Source organism: Quercus robur, chromosome 5 (genome assembly GCF_932294415.1).
Source record: "Quercus robur chromosome 5, dhQueRobu3.1, whole genome shotgun sequence".
NCBI lineage: Eukaryota > Viridiplantae > Streptophyta > Magnoliopsida > Fagales > Fagaceae > Quercus > Quercus robur.
In genome coordinates, this window is record NC_065538.1 from 13,934,335 (window position 1) to 13,955,696 (window position 21,362).

General features: G+C 34.5%; 2 protein-coding genes across 2 annotated transcripts; both read left to right on the forward strand.

The window, feature by feature from the left end:
- Nucleotides 1-532: 532 nt before the first annotated feature.
- Nucleotides 533-4,168, forward strand: LOC126727841 (uncharacterized). Its single transcript, XM_050433752.1, has 5 exons — nt 533-2,398; nt 2,524-2,652; nt 2,756-2,947; nt 3,756-3,799; nt 3,940-4,168. Exons 1-5 carry the CDS (start codon nt 533-535, stop codon nt 4,166-4,168), a joined length of 2,460 nt encoding a protein of 819 aa, XP_050289709.1.
- A 10,491-nt stretch (nt 4,169-14,659) lies between these two features.
- LOC126725214 (putative F-box protein At1g49610) lies at nt 14,660-20,624 on the forward strand. The gene is made up of 4 exons (XM_050429788.1): nt 14,660-14,778; nt 18,212-19,575; nt 19,663-19,836; nt 20,085-20,624. Exons 2-4 carry the CDS (start codon nt 18,238-18,240, stop codon nt 20,292-20,294), a joined length of 1,722 nt encoding a protein of 573 aa, XP_050285745.1. The 5' UTR covers nt 14,660-14,778; nt 18,212-18,237; the 3' UTR covers nt 20,295-20,624.
- The last annotated feature ends 738 nt before the right edge of the window (nt 20,625-21,362 follow it).

Genomic DNA, 21,362 nt, shown 5'->3' on the forward strand with positions numbered 1-21,362 from the left:
CTATGTAAATTTTTATGTCAATTAGTTCCTACTCTTTTTTAATATAGTGAATCAAATGGAATGAAGTAGATTGAATGGACAGAAGTAATTCAAAATGGACCAAAGTCGACTAAACAGACCGAAATAGGCAGAATAGACTGAAGTAGACCAGATAGATTAAAGTTGACCAAAATGGACTATAATAGACTAAAATAGACTGAATAGACGATAGCAGACTATAATGGACTAAATTAGACTGAAATGGACCAAAGTAGCTCGAAATGGACCAAAAGGGTTTGAATTTTTTTCAGAAACAAATCTGCCACTGATCACTACTTAATGGCTACAGGGTTTTCTCGCTCACATAAGAATCTGGATTGTGTAAATATCTATCTATCTATCTATCTATCTATCTATCTATATATATATATATATATATATATATATAATCGAGAGGCAAACTCATATTAGTTTTTTTTTTTTCACTAGTCAATAATATTCATCAATTCAAAACACTCATTTTTTTTTTCTCTATCCTCCGTTTCCCACCAAAATGAGCAGAAGAGATGATGCACCCTCCTCTCCCTTTCCCTCTCCCTCTCCCTCTCCCTCTCAACCTCCACCGTCCAAAGATGATGATGATCAATTATCCACCATCACCAGAGAAATCAATCACGCCGTCAGATTACTCCACAGTGACCCAACCAAAGCTTTGAATCTCTTCAAGTCCATCCTTTCCCGCCACCCAAACCCGACGCTTACTCAAGCCAATGCAGTCTACAATTTAGTCGAATCTGGCCTCCAAGACGAGATCCATGCGTCCGAGAATGTCTTGGCTTACAGACAGTACCACCTTGAATCACTCAGAAAGGAACTCGGAACCCTCAAAGCGCAAAAGAAGAAGATCTTGTATGCTAAATCTATGGCAGGCATAAAGAATGATATTCAAGAACAACAAAACAGAAAGAAAGAGATCGAAGAGAGAGTTAATACATCGAGAAAGAACTTCAAAATGCCAGAGGATGACAAAAGAAAGCTCAAGAAACACGCGTCCAAGGTTGTAGACACGGTGACTACACGGGTCAAGGCTTATTGGAGAGACACCATGAGTATGGAGCTAAAGAAAGAATTGTTGAGGATTCAAATAAAAGACCTTAAACTGCATTTTGTTAAGGATATTAAATCACCCGTGGCTGAGGCTGTGATCATGGAGGCAGTGGAGTATGTGAAGGAGGCAAAGAATTGGAAGTTTTCTTTGTGTTGTTGTTGCAGCCAGCGGTTTTTTGACGTCAAATCCAATGCGGAGCATATAAAGAGAACGCATTTAGGGACTTTTCCCGATGAGTTATCATTCGAATCCGAAGTTGTATTTGATTCAGTCCATGACACCGTTGAATCCCGCAAATGGAGACCTGTGAATGTGGCCGCCGCTGTTAAAATGATGGAAGATTTGTCAAGAAACGAGCGTGGAGATGATGGCCTAGATGAGTCAAAAGTTTTCATGAACCAGAAAGAATGGCCTTACTGCGAGGATAGCAGGCGTCACGTGATCATTAATAAAATTCGAGTAAAGTTATTGTTGTTCTTGAAGATTAGATGTTTTGTTTCAAGTCATCTTTCAGCGTTCATGGACTTGACAATGGAAATGCTTAAGAAGCGAATCTCAGAACAGCTGCTTAAGAAACATTGGATGAATCGCACACTGCTCTCCGTATGCTTTCTTGACATCCCAGAGCTTAATCGTGTGTCCAAGTTCTTGGATGATCTCGACAGTATTTGCGGGTTACAGTGTCTCTGCGAGAGTCTTGAGAAGGATAAGGCCAGAGGTGAGTCTTGTGTTGATAATCATGAGAAGATTGTATTCAATGAGGACTTCTCTTGTGTAGTTTTTGACAATAGAATGTTACGTGGAGAGCTGGTGGTGCCGAATGATGGAGCTGCTGTTACTTCTAGTGCTGATGATGAAATCGTATTAAATGATGATGAGTGTAAAGATGCTATTGTGGATTGGTTAATGAAGGGTGGTACTAATATTAGTATTGGGGAGCAATTAAAGCAATGGACTCATTTTAGGGAAACAAGTAGAAGTCATGCGATGGAGTTTTTCAAGATCTATGAGGCTGAATTTCACCGGATGCAGAGCATTTGTGAGAAAAAAATAGGGTGTTTGAGAGACATTAAGCTGTGGAAGAATTTAGAGACTATCTGTGTTGAAGAAGATAAGAGAAGAAAAAAGTTTTCCGCATACAAACCATTGAGTTACGAGTATCTCTTGTTAAAAAGACACAGAGGGATTGAAAGGAGAAATTGTGATACTTTTGAGTCCGATATGATATTAGATCTTTTGAGAGAAGAACAAGTGGAGGACAATGAAATAAAATTGGCGATCATGAATCAGATTAATGAGATGGATGAAAAGGTATGTTATAGCCAAATTTATGAACATGTGAAATTTTCCCAGTTGTTGGTTGTAATATTAAATGTGTTGCTTGATGAACTGTTATATTCTATAGGATGATTAAATCTTTATGTTTGTTGTTGCAGCTTTACAAATTTGATGCTATAATTAGGACAACTTCTATTGCTATGCAACAGACGGGGAAGAAAATTGATTCAGTAACTGCTTATGACTACCGATCAATTATGGTGCCCCTGCTGAAGTCATTAATGCGGGTTTGAATTGGATTCTCCTTGCCGTTTTGTTGAAAATTCTATATAGTTACCTTCTTGCCTTTCTATGATTTAATGTTTTCAGAGTAATATTATTTTTTTATAGGCACGCCTAGAGGATATGGCTTACAAAGATGCTGAAGAGAAGTCTAATGCTGCAAGCGAAGCATTGTTGTCAGCACTTGTTCTTAGTGACAAGAAGGGTACTCACAGAGGAGGAGGTGGAGCAAGACAAGGACAGGGAAAATCCAAGACTAAAAAGAAGAAAAAGGATCACAGAAAGACAAACGAATTAAAGGTGCTATATACTGGTTATTTTTCTGTTTCCTCTTTATGGTAGTTAACAGTTGTCCAAATCTACATGTATATAAATTCACCAGAAAAAATGGAGAAGGGGCAGGAACTAAAAGTGGGAAACATGTTAAATATTAACATAAGATGACAGAAATTGTAGAAATATACTTGAATTGGATTCTAAAAACTTAAGATATGGAGGAACTAGAGTTAAAAGGAGAAACAAAACCGGAAGACAGTGAAAAGAAACGAATATTTTAGAGGAACCAAGTTAGGAAAATGCAGATCATGGTTACATGAATAGTAGTAAATAAGGATCTGAAAGAGTAATAAATTGAGCAGTCTAATACATTTGAAATACAACAGACATTGAATGCAGGCACTTACTGAAAGAGATTATCACAACAGCTAGTTAATTGCATATAAAATATGCAGAGAATTGTAAACCTCAATGGTCTTTCCTTCATACTTTGCCTTTCTCTCAGCCTCTGCGTAGGGTTTGAACTGTTAATTGTTAACCAAAATTCAGGCAGCTTCGTTATACTGATTACAGCAGATCTGGATAAACTTTTTTTTTTCTGTTACCCAAAAAAAAAAGGAATGCAATTACTGGATATGACTAATAAATTAAGAAACCAGAGACAGGAATGCAGCTAATATCATGGTTGGTAAAACAAGTAGCTTTTCGAAATAGAAAGAAAGAAAGATACACGATATGCTGAGAGTTCTGAGTTCCCACAAAATATAGAAAATCTATTATGAAAATAAATGTCCCAAACTCCCAATAATACACAATTTGCTTATTATTGTAGGCAACTGGAGGTAGCGAGGAGCTGCAGGAAAATGTGCAGCAAATGTAAGTCTTTGTTCATACTTTAACATTGGCATTGACTAAAACATATGTAAATTGGAATTGCATATGTTTTTGGCAGTATGTTCTCTCAATCCCTAGGCTCAAATAAAGTTCATTATATTTTCTCCTGTTCTGTGCTTCAGTTCCTTTCCAGCTGCACATGGTGGAGATGATCGTCCTAATCCTGAGATTGTGGATCCTGTAACCACTGACGAATTGGAGCAACAGGAAAGGAAACTTACATCTGAGGTGGAGAAAGAGCAAAGAATGCTTAAAGAGCATTTGGAGTACCAGAGGCAGGTTGAGAATGAAGCCAAACAAAAGCGCCTTGCTGAGCTAAATAAAGCTGGAAGCAGTGCAGGAAATATGTAAAAAAATGTGCCTTAGTCGCACCAACTTTTATGACTTAACTGGAAATATTTTTATCAAGCTCAGGGTGTCAAATCAGATGAGAAATCATGTGAACTTGAACAAGAAAAGCGCCCCAAAGCACCTGAAGCTGATAGAGTTTTACAAACTAGGAAAAAGAAAAGGCAGATATATTTGATAAAGGTGAGGGTTCTCTGGATTCATTTCTTTCTGGGTTTTGAGATTTTGCTACTGCGACGTTCCTGAGTTGAATGACAGGAAGAGCGTTTCTCAGACTCACATTCACCATATTTCCTTCTAACCTATTTGATTAAGACATTCTTGATTGCTTAGTTAACCCCATAGATTTATTACATCAATACATAGTGGGACCACCCACAATCTTCTCATTATCTCCTACCACCCCCCCATAAATTATCACATCACACCTACCATGGAAAAATTTTGGTCTCAACATCAGAAATACAAATTTGCTACAACCAATCAGCAGTAACAGCTGTAGCAATATACTATATTACAGGGGAAACCCCATTTTTTACTGACTGAACAAAAAGGAGAAGATTTGTTACGGGGCAGCATGCAATGTATGAAAAAAAAAATCCCGTCATTTCCTGCCCTCTGCCACACTCTTAACGCATATCCAATTTTGATTTTCAGATTTGATGCATAAGGGCAGCATTTCTCAGCACCATTGGAACATTTGCATTAAAATCTAGAATTGATGCATAAGGGCCACACTCTTGATGCATATCCAATTTCGATTTTCAGATTTGCTGCATAAGGGCAGCATTTCTCAGCAATATTGGAACATTTGCATTAAAATCTTGAATTGCAAGTTTACATTTTCCAAAGTCCCCTTATTTTACTCCCCTTAATATTTTTTGTGTATCCAACAGGAAGTATCTACGGAACTCTTTCAAACCTTGATTTGTCAGGCCTATGAGAGTAATTTGAATTTCTAATTATCACATATAGAGAAGAACAATAAAATGGGCTTAGAGTCAATCCTTGAAAAGTGAAAATATAGATGTGTCTTCAATGTATTTGCTAATTCAATTAGCCAATGAAATACCTGCATAAACACATCTCAAGAGCAGCTAAATGAAACATGTAACTGGTGGCTTATTATGATATAGATGGAAGTAGAGAGCATGAAGTTGAGCAAGGGAGATTCCAGGATTTGGATAAATTCACCAGAAAAAATGGAGAAGGGATTTGCAGGCTTAAATAAAACAGCATAAATACGAATTTGATACATCTATTAGGGGAGGAACCCATGGATAGAACTCATCCTTGAAAACCGGATAGCAAGGGGAGGGTGCCCAAGGGCAGCTTGATTGGCCTCAGTGAACTCCAATGCGTACCTTGTGGCTTTGTGGAAAGTTTGCTCTGGAGTTCACGATGGATTCACTCAGGCGAGATTCCTTTCAACAATTCCACAACATCCAGGCTCCAGTGAAGAACGCTTCTACTGTCAGCGATGTTGTTCTCTCAGCAGAGCCTCCTCAACATCTGAATAATAAATCTTCCCCAAGTTGCAACTCTCTCAATCCATCATGTAATGCCTATATCAATCTCACAAAAGAGCCGCTCCACAGTAAATGATGCACAGTTTCTGGCTCCGCTGAACACATCCCACATGAATAGCTGGAAATAATGCATTTTTCAAAGAGTTTTGTTCCTGTAGGTAGGATTTTTTGGCAAGCTCCCCTTTTGGGGGCTTCATCTGCTACAACATATCATATATGCACTCTTTTCTGTAAAAATGCCCCCACGCAGTTCCAGCTCATGAAAAAATTATGTCGTCCCTTCTATTTGAACTTAAAGGGATGCTTTTAATCCGAATAGTTTCATAGGGCAAGCAAAATTTGATCAATTAAGTCCACACCCCAGCAATAAGAATCTGGGTTAATAAGCTCATTCACATAAGAATTTTTCAAAATAATTTTCGGTGGAGAGATAATACTATATGAGGTTGATGAATCCACTTGTCTTGCCAGGCACGCGCTGAGTCTCAATTCCCAGTCCTTCATCTTGAACCTTTTCTAATCACATCCATGGCCTGTGCAATAATATACCAAGCATATGATGCATGTTAAGGGTTTTGGATTAGGCGCCACCCTTGCTTTGGCAACAAAGGCAGATTAAAAGAGTTCAAATTCCTAAACCCAATGCCTAGTTTGTCCCAGCTCAACCAATCTCTCACTACTCTGTTATCCCCACCAAAACTTGCTCATCATTGCATTTAACTCTACACAAATAATTTGGGAAGGGAAAGCTACTCATAGCATAAGTCAGGTTTGCTTGGGCTACACTCTTAATTAACAGCCCTCTACCAGCAGAAGAAATATATTTCTTCTTCCAAAGTTCCACCCTTTGATCATATCCTGGATTCAAATTTTAATATCCTCGAAAGCTTTCTTTTCCCTCTACCAATCACAGGAGGTGAGCCTAGATACTTCTCAAAGTAGCCTGAACTAGAAGCACCCCAAAAAGTACTGATATCACTGTAGTATTGGAACTGAAATAATACATGGAAGTTTTTCATAGAATGCAGAGACACACCTCCACTAAATTATCAGTTATCAAACTACTGGGCACAAAAGCAGCTTAACTCTCAGAAATAATACATAGAAGTCTTTTTTTTTTTTTAATTCCAACCTATTAACCAATACCTTTGCCGATATTTTGTAAATTACATTACAAAAGGTTATGGATCGGAATTCGGAACTGGGTTATAGCGACATGATACAGTAACTCCTATACATAGGCATGTTTTATGTTTTTTTTTTTAGCAGTAATTATAGTAGAATTTATTTATTCAATGTCACATTGTATAGTGTATAAGAGAAAATAGTGGCATTTTTCTACCCAAACAATGGCCGCCTCATTCTCTTTTGCGGGTTATTATTGGGTACTCTAGGCAGGGGCAACCTAACAAATTTGGAAGTTTAAGGCAATATATTTAAATGAGACATTTTTGTTATCACTTAAATCATATTTAACTAGTATTTAATATCATAATTTTTTTATAACAAAAATTGATTCCTTTTATTCTATAATATGCTTCTTTTTTTCTTTTTGAAAATGCTAAAACTATAACAAATTTTACTAAAAAAAACTTTCAAATGATGTAGAAAATGAATGCAATTAGTGACACATCAAGAAAATAATAAACAAGTATTTGAATGAATGATGTTAAGGATATTATAAATTTTACAACATAAGACTTACAAAAATGTATTATTAATTACAAAAAATAATTCAAAAATGCATTTAATAGGTTATTGACGTCCACATATCATATAAATTGTCACATCAATTTGTAAAATTTTCAAGTAAAATTAATAATATTTCCAACATTTTCCTATCTAAATTATTTCTTACTATTAGTGACACATATTTGTAAGGGAAAATACTATAAATACAATTTTTTTTAAAAAAAACTTTTACAAACTAATAATGTGGTGAATGATTATAGATAAATAAAAAAGTGACGTTATTGGTGAGCCCAGATGAGAACCAATAAGAATTTGGCCACAACAACAATTTGTAAAAATGTAATGAAATAGTTTAGAAAAGTATAGCATTACTCTATTTGTAAGACCCATATATTTAAAGTTGTATTATCTCTAACATTACACAATACTTTGGGACTTCTTAAAAGTTGAGGAAAATTATAAAACTATTTTTTTTTTCCTCTATCTCCATTTTTTTTTTTTTTTAATATTATCAATTTTTACAGCAAAATTTAGGGTCTTCCTCTAGTAGGGGGCCCTAGGCGGTGGCCTAAGTGGCCTAGGCCTAGGGCCGGCCCTGACTCTAGAAGTATACTTCCTCCCTCTCACATGGGAGTGAGTCTTATGAGGCCCACCCCCATGTGAGAGTGAGGGCGTACACTTTTAGAGTATCTAATAAATTTTCCTCTTTTGCAGCTCTAACGAAAGCTAGAACTAGGGATGGAGCCCCCAATTTTACTTTTTTTAATTATTAATATATATAGGTATTAATTTTAACAATTTTGTTTTATAAAATTATATTTTGCCCTCCTTAACAATATTATTAATTATTTTGAGAGTAATGTTATAACCACAAACTTTTCTACAATTTTTTTCAAACTTACAGCAAATTTTTATTCGTTCACATTTTGGCCCACTACTTACATCATTTTTTTTTACATAACAATAACCACTATCCACATCAAGAATTTATAAATAAATAAAAAATTATAGCTCTAGCATTTTCTTCCTTTTAAAGGCTATAAAAAATTTATAGTTCTAAAATCTAAAACAAAGTATACAATCCTAGAAAAATTAGCCCAACAGCAAAAATTACTAATAGCAAACATAAAAATTAAAAATTAAACTCAATCAACCAATTTTATCCAAAACAAATAACCCAACGCTTTAAAAATTTTAAACAAAATAATTTTGTCCTTACCTAATAGTATGCATCAAAGACACTAACCAAAAATATAAATATAAATATATATATATATATATATATATCTCTTAGCAACTAAACAGTAGAGCCAGGCGTCAAAACCACCACACGTTGCAATTCCAAGTTATGTCCCTTACTAGAACGACATGATTACATCACAAAGGAACACTAACAAAAGCAAATATCAATTTAGTAAAATAATATGCAAATATCTATATTATCAATATAACTTTACTTTACTATTTTTCCCTTTCCTCCATACATGGTGTGCCTTGTTTTAAAAACTCATTATAGACAATTTTGTTTTGGTATGCCATTTTTGACAAAGTTGGAAGAGAATTTTCATATTATCAATTGATTATAAAATAGAGGTAACTTTCTGATATTTAAAGTCTAAAGAAAGCACACATGATGCTTTCTTGATGGAATGACCCATATTTCTTGATCTTCAACTTCTTGTAGGCACCCATGGGAAACCTCTCCTTTCTAAGTTAAACCAGCTACACTAAATCCCTAACACTGAAGATCTTTTCACGCCTCTTCTTATCAACAACTTACTTGTATTTGGCATTTTTAGCTTCAAGTTTTTGCCTCACCTCCTTTTGCACCTAAATACAATTAGCCATATTTTCTACAGCTTGACTCACCCCTAGAAGCTCAGGTAAAGGTACCAAGTCCAAAGCATGTTTTGGGGGCACGCAATAGATGATGGCAAATGAAGACTTACCAGTGCTTCTACTGACTAAGCTGTTGTAAGCAAACTCTACCTAGGATAGTGCTAGATCTCACTGCTTAGGCTTCACTCCTAAGATACACCGAATCAAATTCCCCAAAGTGTGGTTAACCACTTCTGTTTGGCCATCAATTTGAGGATGTCTGGTGTTGTTGTAATTCAAGGAAGTATCAAAACGCTTCCACAAGATCTGCTAGAATTGACTGATGAACTTGGTATCACGGTCAGAGGTGATGGACTTTGGCACTCCATGCAAATGCACAACTTCTTTAAAGAACAGATTGGCCACTCGAGTAGCATCTAAAGTCTTCTTGCATGCTATGAAATGGGACATCTTCAAGTACTTGTCAACCACAACAAAAATATAATCTATACCTCGTTGGATTCGAGGAAGACCCAGCATAAAATCCATAGACAAATCCTCCTATGATGCTTGTGAAACCGGTAAAGGCATGTATAAACTAGTATTCTGAGAACAAATTATTGATCATATGACAAATGCTTAAGAGTTTGTACTACAACAAATAACTCCAATTCATAGGCCGACCATTTACTTTGAGCTTTACAAACTTTCTCACTGAAGAATGCTACTAATCTATTGTCTTGTGAAAGAACAGCGCCTATCCCGACTACGGATGCATCACACTCCACTTGAAACACCTTATCAAATTTGGGCAATGCCAAAATTAGGGTGGTGCTCAAATTCTCCTAGATCAAGGCAAAGCTCTGTTCTGCCTCCCTTCCCCATAAGAACCTCCCCTTTTTCAGACACTCAATGATAAGGGCTACTATGCTACTAAAATCTCGAACAAACCTTCAATAGAAAGTTGCCAAGCGATGGAAGCTTCGTACATCACTCACTGTCTTTGGGGTTAGCCATTCTCTGACTACACGGATTTTGTCCTCATCAACATGAATCCCATCCATACTAACTATGTAACACCCCAATTTTTTTTTTTAAAAGCAATTTTTCCAATGAGAATAATATCTAAATTGGACTTTTTCTTTTTAATTAGTGTGGTTAACTATTTTATGGAGGAGTTTTGAATATTTGGGCATGTGATAATATTTAGTTAATTTTGGAATAGGCTAATTTAAATATGGGAGAAACTTTAAGGGTAAAGTTGTAATTTTGATCCCAAGACATTTTGGAACAAGTGGTCCACAATGCTCCCATCAACACAGCCCCTTTCTCTTTTCACCATACGTATGCCCCTTCTCTCTATTGCTCTATTTTCCTATCTCACTCAGCCACTGAAGCCCACACAAATACACACTCTTGCTCCCTCTATTTCTCTCACTCCCTCACCAGTAAACCAGCCATCCACCACCACGTTTGGCGGATTTCACCGGAGAACCCCATTAGAAACCCCTTACACTCCATTCTCTCAAAGCTTTAAAGGTAAAACTCTTAATTGTTTGGTAGCTTTTCAAGTTTTTCTAAGATTTCTTTCTAATCTAAGCTACATGAATGGTATACATGTGATTGAGTACATGGGTTTTTGAATTGGTGGATTTATTTGTTAAATGGTTAAGGGCTTTTACAAATGATGATCATTTGGGGTTTCTTCATGGTTAAAAACTTGGGTTTCCTTGAGCAAATCGTATGAGTTGATTTTGTGGAAGTTTGAGGTTGATTTTTTTTGTAAGAGTGTTAACTTTGAATTTCTGAAATTGGAGTGTGAGCATGTGCTTTGTTTTTGCATACCTAGTGTTTGATAAGTTGTTTATATGAGATTTTGGGTTTGATTCCTTGTTCTTAATATGCTTTAAATCTGGTGGTTATAATGTGGGTGAATTCTCAAATAATTTAGGCTAGTCTTACAACTATAGCAATTTTCTAAAGCTGTCATGACAGATTTGAGTCAGCCACAATGCATGATTTTTAATAAATTACAGAAAAATCTTTTTGGGCTAAATTTTCTGTGGTACATTTTATACATATAGGGGAATGTTCCCTTAAAGTTTTGAATTAATGAGATAACTTTTCATTGACCAAACAATTTTTACAAATGGCTACCCTGTTATGTACTGAATTTGAAAGTAAGACTAAAACGCTGAGAAATTGTGAAATTAATCCCATACCTCGGTTGATCTTATCTTGGATTAAATATACTATTTAGTACTCAAAGATTCATGAGTATGTTATTTTATCTTATGATGCACATTTTTGCGGTAGTGAATTTAAAATGTTTTGGTTGTGTAAGCACTATGAGTTTCTTGGATGCTTGTTTGGTTCCTACTTGGGAAGGGTACTTGTCTTAGGATGGGCAAGCTAGACTTTAGGGCCTTTGGTTTGATTTTAAGGTATTGTTACGATTTATGGAGATAAGTGTGATGGTACTTTGTGAAAGGCCTTGTTATTGATAGGATTGATCATTATGTTTCTAGGTTCCGATATTCTTGGTGATGGACCTAGTGACTAGATTAGTTGATTTTGTGGTGCCCGGTTGAGGTAAAATTGGTTAGCCTTCTGAGGTAAGTAGTTTTTTAATGGGATTTTGAAAAATAACCATGTAATATAAATGTTTTTGGGTTAGACACGCTTTTGGATACTACCTATGGAAATTATATTTTCCTAAAAACTATTGTGTCGTAACCTTAATATATATATATATATATATATATATGATTATATATGGAAATGCATCATATTTGGTATTGCATTTGGGGAAATGCATGAATTGTTGATATGGAAAAAAAGAGCATCTTTTATTTAATCTTTTTTTTTTTTTTTAATTTTATTGAAGAAGGTAGAAAGTGTTGGGAGCATTGGACAGTCTAAAAGGCATCACCATCCACTCAAACAATCTCTCCTATGTCTTGAAAGCTGTCTTCCACTCATCTCCAGGTCGAATTCGAATTTGGTGATACCTACTCTTGAGATCCAGCTTGATGTAACACTTGGACCCACTTAGTATATCAAACATGTCATCTAGTCAGGGAATAGGAAATCGATACCTGACTATAATCTTGTTGATGGCTTAACTATCCACACACATATGCCAGCTTCCATCCTTCTTCGATGTTAATAATGCCGGTACTGCATATGGTCTCATACTCTCCCTAATTTGCCCCTTGCTCAGAAGCTCATCCACCTGCCCTTGTAGAATCTAACCTTCCTAAGGATTCATCCTGTAATGTGGCAAATTTGGTAGACTAACTCCATGAGTTAAATCAATGCAATGCTGGATGTCACACATTAGTGGTAAACCTACAAGTAGCTTCTCTAGAAAAAGTTCCTTAAACTCCTTGATCAATGGTTGAATTGCTTGTATCTCAACAACCTTCTTCAGCTTAACATCCCTGACCACTACTGCATATACCTGTTTCAACTCCTTACACTCCCTATCAAACTCATCCTCATTGTTGACTATGAGAAGTGATGGCTTTCCCTCCACTTTAGAAACTTTGGGTATACTGCCTTCTTTAATAGGACCAAAGACAATTTTTTTGTCATTCTTAAAAAGCACATACACATATACACTTAAATTAAGGTAGAGTAAAGTTTCTATCTATAATAATAATAATAATCCATTAATTTAGGAATAGATACCAAACATGTGGGGTCAACCAGTTTGATAAAATAAAAAGGCAGGATTTTTTTTTTCACATATTTTCACATAATAAAAATAAATAATTTTCATAAATTAATATTTAAGAAATTTTTTTATTAATTTTTTTTTTAGCTTCTAGTCTTTGCTTTACTATCTTGACTTTTTCTTTTAACCAGTGTTTTTTTTTTTTTTTTAATATATAAAATATAAGTTCTACTCTAATCTAATTTAAGTATATATATTCTGCCGTGGTCTTTCAACTAGTGTTAAGAACACAATATTTTTAGTAAATATTGATATGACTTGTTACGATTAAAATAACATCACTTTTTATTTGGGATCACTATTAACACAATTTTTATTATATTTACACTAATGATTTAATTATAATAAATCATGTTTGGAATCAAAAACTAGCATATTGACTTGTGCTGTGTAATGTCTTCAATTACATGATCAAAGGAAGCCTGACAGATTGCGTCACACTGAAGGAATCGGAATCATGAAGTCCAGTTTCCTTTTGCCAACTGAAGCGATGGACATCAAACTTAACCACTCTTCAAAATATTGGGGCATTTTATCTATCGAAAAAAACACCGAATGAAATATTACTACATTGCATCCTTTTCCTTTTCCCAATTTTCTATCATAATTGCCCACTAAGCTATTTTTTATGCCCAGCAAAACATACAAGAATTCTGAATTTTTCTTGTAACACAGTCAACTAGTTTTTGGCCCAAGGTCTCTTGTTCTATCAGAAAAGAATTTACCAAATGAAATGACTGAACAGATTCTTGCTTTTCTTACTTGCATCAATAATTTTTCTTCATATTCTTTACGCCCCAAATTTTGTTTCCCTAACAAATGTGGAATATATATCCCATTATTGCTATTATGAAATTTCCTCAGTGTTCTCTACAAGTTTATTGGTTGCTCTTTGGGTCTCAAGGGAAGACCCCTGAAGAGATCTATCCCAAATAATTTCAAAAATCAATCAGTAATGTTCAATGTGCGAAACAATGGAAATCCTTTAAATGGGCCTCAAATTTATGCCTAGTAAGAAGGACAATGCAGTCATTTACTGCTTCCCAACGTAACTCCACTATTCTTAAAATAGTAACAGTTTTTTTTTTTTTTTTTTTTAAACGAGGGATTTAGATTTTATGATGTTATCAATATTTAAATCAATACTATTAATTATACTTTAACACTATTTTAACATTCATTAAAAAAAAAAAAAACACATTTAACATTTATCTTTATATATTAAGAAGAATCAGAAAGTTAGTTATAGTATTTTTGACTTCCAAAAATGCCCATAATTTAATTAACTTATTCTTATTTCTAAAATATAAAAAATGAGTAGATTCCAATTAACTCAATTGGTAAAGTCTCTGATAATTGAATAAGGGATCTAGAGTTCAATTCCCGCCTACACTAAAAACTGATTGATGTCTTGATCAAGCTCAAAAAAAAAAAAAAAATTAAGTTAAGAACTCTAGAAAGGGCCTGTTTGGTTCATCTGTTTAAAAACTGAAAATTATTGTTTAAAAATTTTTGTGAAAATACGTATGAATGAAAAAATGTGTAAAAATACGTAAAGTATTGTTTAAAAACTGAAAATTATTGTTTAGAAACACTCACCAAACACCTCCTTATTTTTCAATTGGAAATAAAAACAAACATGCAAGATTCTTTTGTATGACAACCCAACTAGGCCCATCTCAAATAGCCCACGTACTTGAAAATAAAGGGCCTAATAACTCATCTTCTATCATAGCCCAATTACTTATAAAATGCCCTCTCTCATTAGTCATTTCTTTAGAAAAAAAACTTTCAGTCTGTCTGATGCAGAAGCAGTGCTTTTCTAGGAGTACGAGGTAAGTAACTTCCTTTTTAAGTTTTTTCATCGTATTCTTGCTCGTATGTATATGTGTTTGTATAATTCTGAAAAAGGTTTGTCATTTCTTTTGATTGTTGATGATGATGATGATGATGATGATGCTTTACTTTGTTTGGTTACCAAGAAATTGTAGGAAAACTAAGGAAAGTATTTTTTTTTTCCCCCTCAATTGTTTGGGACCCAATTGAGAAAAATAACGCCTACCCAATTGAGTTTAATGCGATTTCTTCTCATCGGAGTTTTGTTTTCATGGATTACGTGAGTAAAATTGTCATGAAGCGTATCAGTCGGTTATTTCCTTGGAAAAATTGTGACTTTTGAGATTCTTTAAAAAAAAAAAAATGATGGAGCTTTGGTTGATCTAAACATATTAATTGCTTATATGAGTAGAGGATATCTGTTTTCCGGAGACCCTGAAAACATATAATTCTTTGAAGTAATTGAAAGGACAGTAGTAAATAATACATTTGTTGAGTTTATGGGGATTTCAATATTTTTTTTGCCTTTTATTCTTCTGCTATTGAATTATATTTTTATTTTTTAGGGATTCAATGGGTTTTATAGAAGAACATCTTGTTACATATCAGCATTTTTATTTTTATTTGAAATTAGAGAAAGTGATTTCAATAGAATTTCCCTATTTTTATGGTTGAATATTCTGACACTGAATATTAAACCTCTATTTTCTTAATGATACTTCTGTAATAATTTGTTTCAACAATCTATGGTTTATGGGCAAGTAAGTCTAAAACTAATTGTTAAGTTTTCTAAATTCTAATTTGTAAAACCATTTTGTAATAATGTTTTTTAGTGATTCATGTTACTAATTCAGTGACTAGCAAAGTATTTTTGCCAAATAGTTTTCTTTTAAGGAATACAGATATTACATACGGTATGCCAAAAGGTTCAACCAAGAATAAACTCTAGTCTTCCCCAACCATGTACTCCTTTTTTGCCTTATAGTGTAGTATTTGCTTTCTAATTTTTTGTTTTTTGACTTTCGATATCAGCTTATGATGATTTCTAAGTTTGCTAGTTTTTTTCCTTGCCTTTAGTTTGCATTAGGACTTCCTAATGTTAAGGTTTACCGTTTAGAGGAAAAGGCTATACACACATACACATGGACATGCACACACACACACATAGCAGCTAACAGTAGATGCTAGGAAATGTAATTGCATTAGTATTCAAATTTTGGTGTAAACCCATAAGAAAAGTATTACCCCTATCATATTAATCTTTATTTTCTGTTTTTTGGAATTTCTGGTTTATTGTGTTTTTAAACCTATATTGGATTTATTATCTAAGGGTGTTTGAGATCTACAATTGTTTATTTTTATTATAAATCTCCTAAGGAACTCATAGTTTTAATACTAATTTCAACTTTTGCTCTCTAAGGATTTAATTCCAAAGTTTTCTGATATACTCATTAACATTCTTGCTTTTTTTGAAGAATACCAGATGAAGTTCACGATTTTATAATTCTTGGAGAAGTAGTCCCACTACCTGTCTTTCACCCCCATTCTTTCATTTCATTGTATATTTATCTAGAAACATTGGTTTGAGGACCATGCATATTCTTAACATTTCATGGAAAATAGTGATATAGGGAGCAAGTTGCATATCTTTTCAAGTGCATTTAGTATTGATGAACGTCATGTCCAGTCTAGTCTAAATAATGGCAAGAAGCATCTAGAAGTAGAATATAATCAATATATTGAAATTCACTTCATATGGCTTTCAAATCTTTGGTTTAGTGATTCCATATTCCCAAAACTTGGAAATTTATTATTAATTACAGTTAGTAACTAAGGTGACATAAATTTGTTTCTCTTTTGGAAGTGGCTTATTGATGTATTGATGTAGATTATATAAGCATTCTGTGTTCATCCTTATAAACATCCTAAGGTGCAAATCCAATTAGCATTTGAATTGTGAAATTGGCCAACCAAGTTATTATGAAGATTGTGATAAATTGAATATTTGAATTGTGAGTTTCCTCTCATGTTAGTTTAGTCTGGGTGCTTTCTTTAGAGGTTGACTATATGGAAGTATTGTTACTTGCTTTAACATTCATGAAACCTCCATACTTGTGCTTGTTCATTAGAAAGTTAAGTTGTAGCATTTTATATGTATTCTTTCATTTTTCACATAGTGGGGATATTCTTCTCACTTTTAACTTCTGTTGTTTGAAGATGCCATGGAAAGCTTTGATTTTTTTTTTTTTTTTTTTTTTAAAAAAAAAAAGGTAATAAAGTTTAATAAAAAGCACAATAAGGAGCACAACTCTAGTACACAAGATGTATGCAAGGAAAACACCCAATATGAAATCTAGCATCTAAAATTCAACAGATCAAATAACTCCAACAAATTTGGAAAAGAAAATGCAGTAGCTAATATCTAATCATTGAAGAGATCACAAGAACAAAAGTTTTGGCCTCATTACTGATGATTTACAACCTCAGGAATGCTGCATTCCTTTCTCTCCAAAGGCACCATATAGCAAAACAAAACTACCTTCCAAATTCCCCACTACAATATCTACCAATGTTCCTTTCTAGGAATGAAATAAATCAACTACCATCCTTGGCATGAGTCATGACCCATTTAACTCAGTAAACAGAAAGGAACTTACCTTCCAATTTCTACCACTACAATGCCTACCTGATAAGTGTCCTTCGCAACAATGCAATAAAGCAACATGACCCATTTAACACCAAACAAGAAAATTCAAGATTACATTTTTCTATCAATGTTGAAATGAAGAAATTGATGATCCACTGTCTCCCAATTTAATTTACACAAATAGAAACAATCAGCAGTGATTATTTGACGCATTTTCTAGTTATCTATTATATGGATTTTTCCCAATGCTGTTATACAAGTGGAAATCCCCACTCTTGAGAAGTTTTGACTTTCCATATACTTCTCCTAGGAAAGAGCTGCCACCCTCTGAATTTAATTCCTTATAATTGCTCTTAACCTTAAAGCCATGGCTTCTGGCAGGAGAATCATTAAATCCTACCCTCTTGACGACCCTTGGTAAAGTATACTATCTAAAAGGATAAAGAAAACCTAAGGACTCTAATTCCCAATCTTGCACCATTCTTAGAAATCTTGGATTCCAATTAAAACTGCCATCAGACGTAATGAGTGTTGTGTGCTGAAAATTGCTCTAAGGATCTTATTTGAATGGGAATAATCCTTTTTTTCTTGCCTTTGCTTTGTGCTGATTTCAAACATCTGTCCTAACTGTTTTGTTTTTCTGTTTGCCAACCCCAGCCTGCTGAGGGTGTTTGATTTTGATTTTGATTATTTCAGCCATTTTGTCATATACTTTTCTCCTTTCATGAATAATATTATCACAAGGGAAAATTTAGTCTAATGTAATATAATACTACTGCAAACAGGAGCTAGAATTGGATAAGAAAGTAGGATGAAAGGCGTCCATCACAAAAGTTCAAGGAACAAATTGTCTACTAGGGACAGAAAGAAGCTAAGTGGAGAAGATTTAAACACCGTTGACGAGACTGTTGGGCAAAGAAAGAAACTAAGTGGAGAAGATTTAAGCGAGTTGGACCATAGAGTTGAGTTCAGGGATATAATCTCCCAATTGCCTGAACACATCATCCATCACATCCTTTCTCTCCTTCGTGATACAAATGATGCAGCTCGAACCAGTATTTTGTCGAGAAAGTGGAGGCAGATATGGACTTCATTCTCCATTTTGAAATTTGACCAACAAAAGATTCAAGAACAAGAGGAATGTCTGGAAATGAGGAACAAGACCAAGACATTTAAAGACTTTGTTGCCAACTCTCTGAATAACCACCTCAAGCGAAAATTAAGCATACAGAAATTAGTGCTACATATTACCTCATATGATTTAGAACTGGCCCCACACATGGACCATTGGATCAATATTGCAATTGAAAACAACATGAAAGAGCTAGATCTTCATGTTGTTGTCAAGAAAAGTAGATATTATTATTTGCCCCAGACTGTTTTTGCTTCAAATACAATCACTGGATTAAGGTTACATGGGTGTAAGTTGAAATTTCGCAGCAATATAAAGCTTCCGCAACTGCAAAAATTGTATCTCCACAAAGTCCATGTCGGTCAACAGATAGTTGACAACCTGATCTCCAGCTGCCCTTTAATTGAGGATTTGAGATTCATACACTGCACAGGGTTGCAGAATCTGCAGGTTTCAAGTCTTCTCAAACTTGATAGGGTTGAGGTACACCATTGCCAAGGACCGAAAGAGATCAAAGTCAATGCCCCAAATCTTCAAACATTTTGGTATTGTGGGAAGAAATCCTTACCATGCAAAATTGACTTGGTTGCTTGTGTATTTTTGAAAAGATTAACATTGGAGGATGCCAACATGACAGATGAAATGTTTGAAGATCAGTTTGCTAGATTTCCTTTCCTTGAGATATTGGACCTAAGCAAATGTAACAACTTGAAGAATTTAACGATTTCAAGTACACAGCTAAAAAAACTTGTCTTGAGAGGATGCAAAAATTTAATGGAAGCTGACATAGATGCTCCAAATCTTTTTTCATTTGAGTATAAAGGTGATAAGATGCCTTTCTCATTTTCAAATCCTTCATCTTTGAAGGCAGCCAAATTTTCTTTTGAACCAGTACATATAGATAGCCAAGAATTCCACCTTGGAGATGCAGATCCTCTCTGGTTTTTTAGATTGAGAGAACTTCTTGAGAAGTTAAAACACTCCAGTGGCTTAAAATTGATTGTCCGCTCCAAAAAGGTAATTGCTTTTTGACTTTCTGAAAATTTTTGAACCTTAATCAACTTTCTATATCTGACAAAATATCTACTTGCCGTGTTGATTTAGAATGTCATCATACATGAAGAATTGGAAGAAGTCTTACTTCCCCCACAATCTGATCTCAAGCTTGAAATAATCAAACCATTAACATGCTTTGAAGATTTATTAGATAATTTGTTGAGGACATGTCACCCAGAGATTCTTTCAATAGTATCATCCTCCAGCAGTGAATTCCCCAAGGTATGATAGGATCTCACAAATACTGTCCAAAATGCTTTATCTGTAGATTCCCTTTGTATGTAAATGTGTGTGGGTACTGGGTTGTGCACATGTGCTGTCTGTGTGGTGTTTTTTTTTCCTCTATACATCATGTTATGACCTTTCTCGTAGTTGTAATGTTTACTTTGGAAGAATAAACTTATGATTTGTGCCTCCTGGAGACGTATTGTAACTGTATTCCTTTTTTCTTTTTCTTATATGATGTATAGTTGGTATATGAAAAGATGATGCACAGAGGAGAGAACCCAAACTGCTGCCCATACAACACTCAAAATAAATGTTGGCGGCACTCTCTGAAGGGCATCAAGATTGAGAAATTTGAAGCAGCTTATGGTAAAAGTACATCTGACTGGATTGCTTGGTTGAAGTCATCTCCGACTTTGCAGTACCAGACAACTAGTTATCGGTTATCTTGGTAATCTGATGAACGTGATAGGAAACCAAAGCCCATTCTATGTTAATCAAGTGGCCTTTCTTTCCAATGTAATTGAGAAACAGAGGGTGATTTCGTTGGTTCAATCCTATATAGGTGTCCAACAGTACAAGTCTTCTTACCTATAAAAGAGAAAAATCATCCAAAATCAGACTTTAACATTTAGACTCTGCTTTTTTTTTTTTTCTTTTTTCTTTTTTTTTGGTTATGGTTAAAAGGTTAAAATATAGTTCAGAACACATTAGTAAGATGTTAATGGATTATGCTTTGAATCTTATTATGATTGGTTTTCAGTAACAGGAATATGTTCTTGCCATTGCCAAAACTGTTTGACACAAGCACATGCATTTGAGCATAATGCATTGTATATGCATACATGATTGCATTAAGTAGTTTTCTGCTATCTGCAATAATAGGGAACCATGACTGGCAACAACACCCACAATCATATTACATAATGAAATGTTATTTCAGCTTTGAAGTAGAAGGGTATTTTATCTCCTATATCATAAAATGAATGTTACTCTCAACTGTGAATAAGAATGATATTTTATGATTTTAACTCCTTTCCTTTTCCCTTCTCTAAGCCAGTTGTGTGCTAACCGGCAGTATCTTTATAACGGCTCCAATTGTATGGTTTGAGTAATCTAGTTGGGGCTATTGTCTACCCTTATATAAGTTCAATCCTCAAGAAGGTATGGATTTTTTGGCCCTGCCAACTTGGAAGTTGGAAGTTGGAACCAATATGGTTATCTGCGTAAAGCAAAAGCATAATTGCTAGTCCTTAGATAGTGCCGGAAATGGAATCAGATACTGCAAGGGATGTACAGTTTATTCTCTATATTTAGCATCTCATTCCACCACAAACCACAACCATTCTCTCATAGTACCATGCTTCTATTACCCTCTATACTCAGTATCTCCTCTTTCCAGCCATATCAACTTATATTATACGGTACGAAATCCATTTTTCTATGATTTTTGAATCCGATACTTTCATTAACATCCGGTTTTTTTTTTTTTTTTTTTTTCTTAAATTAATTTTGACTCACAT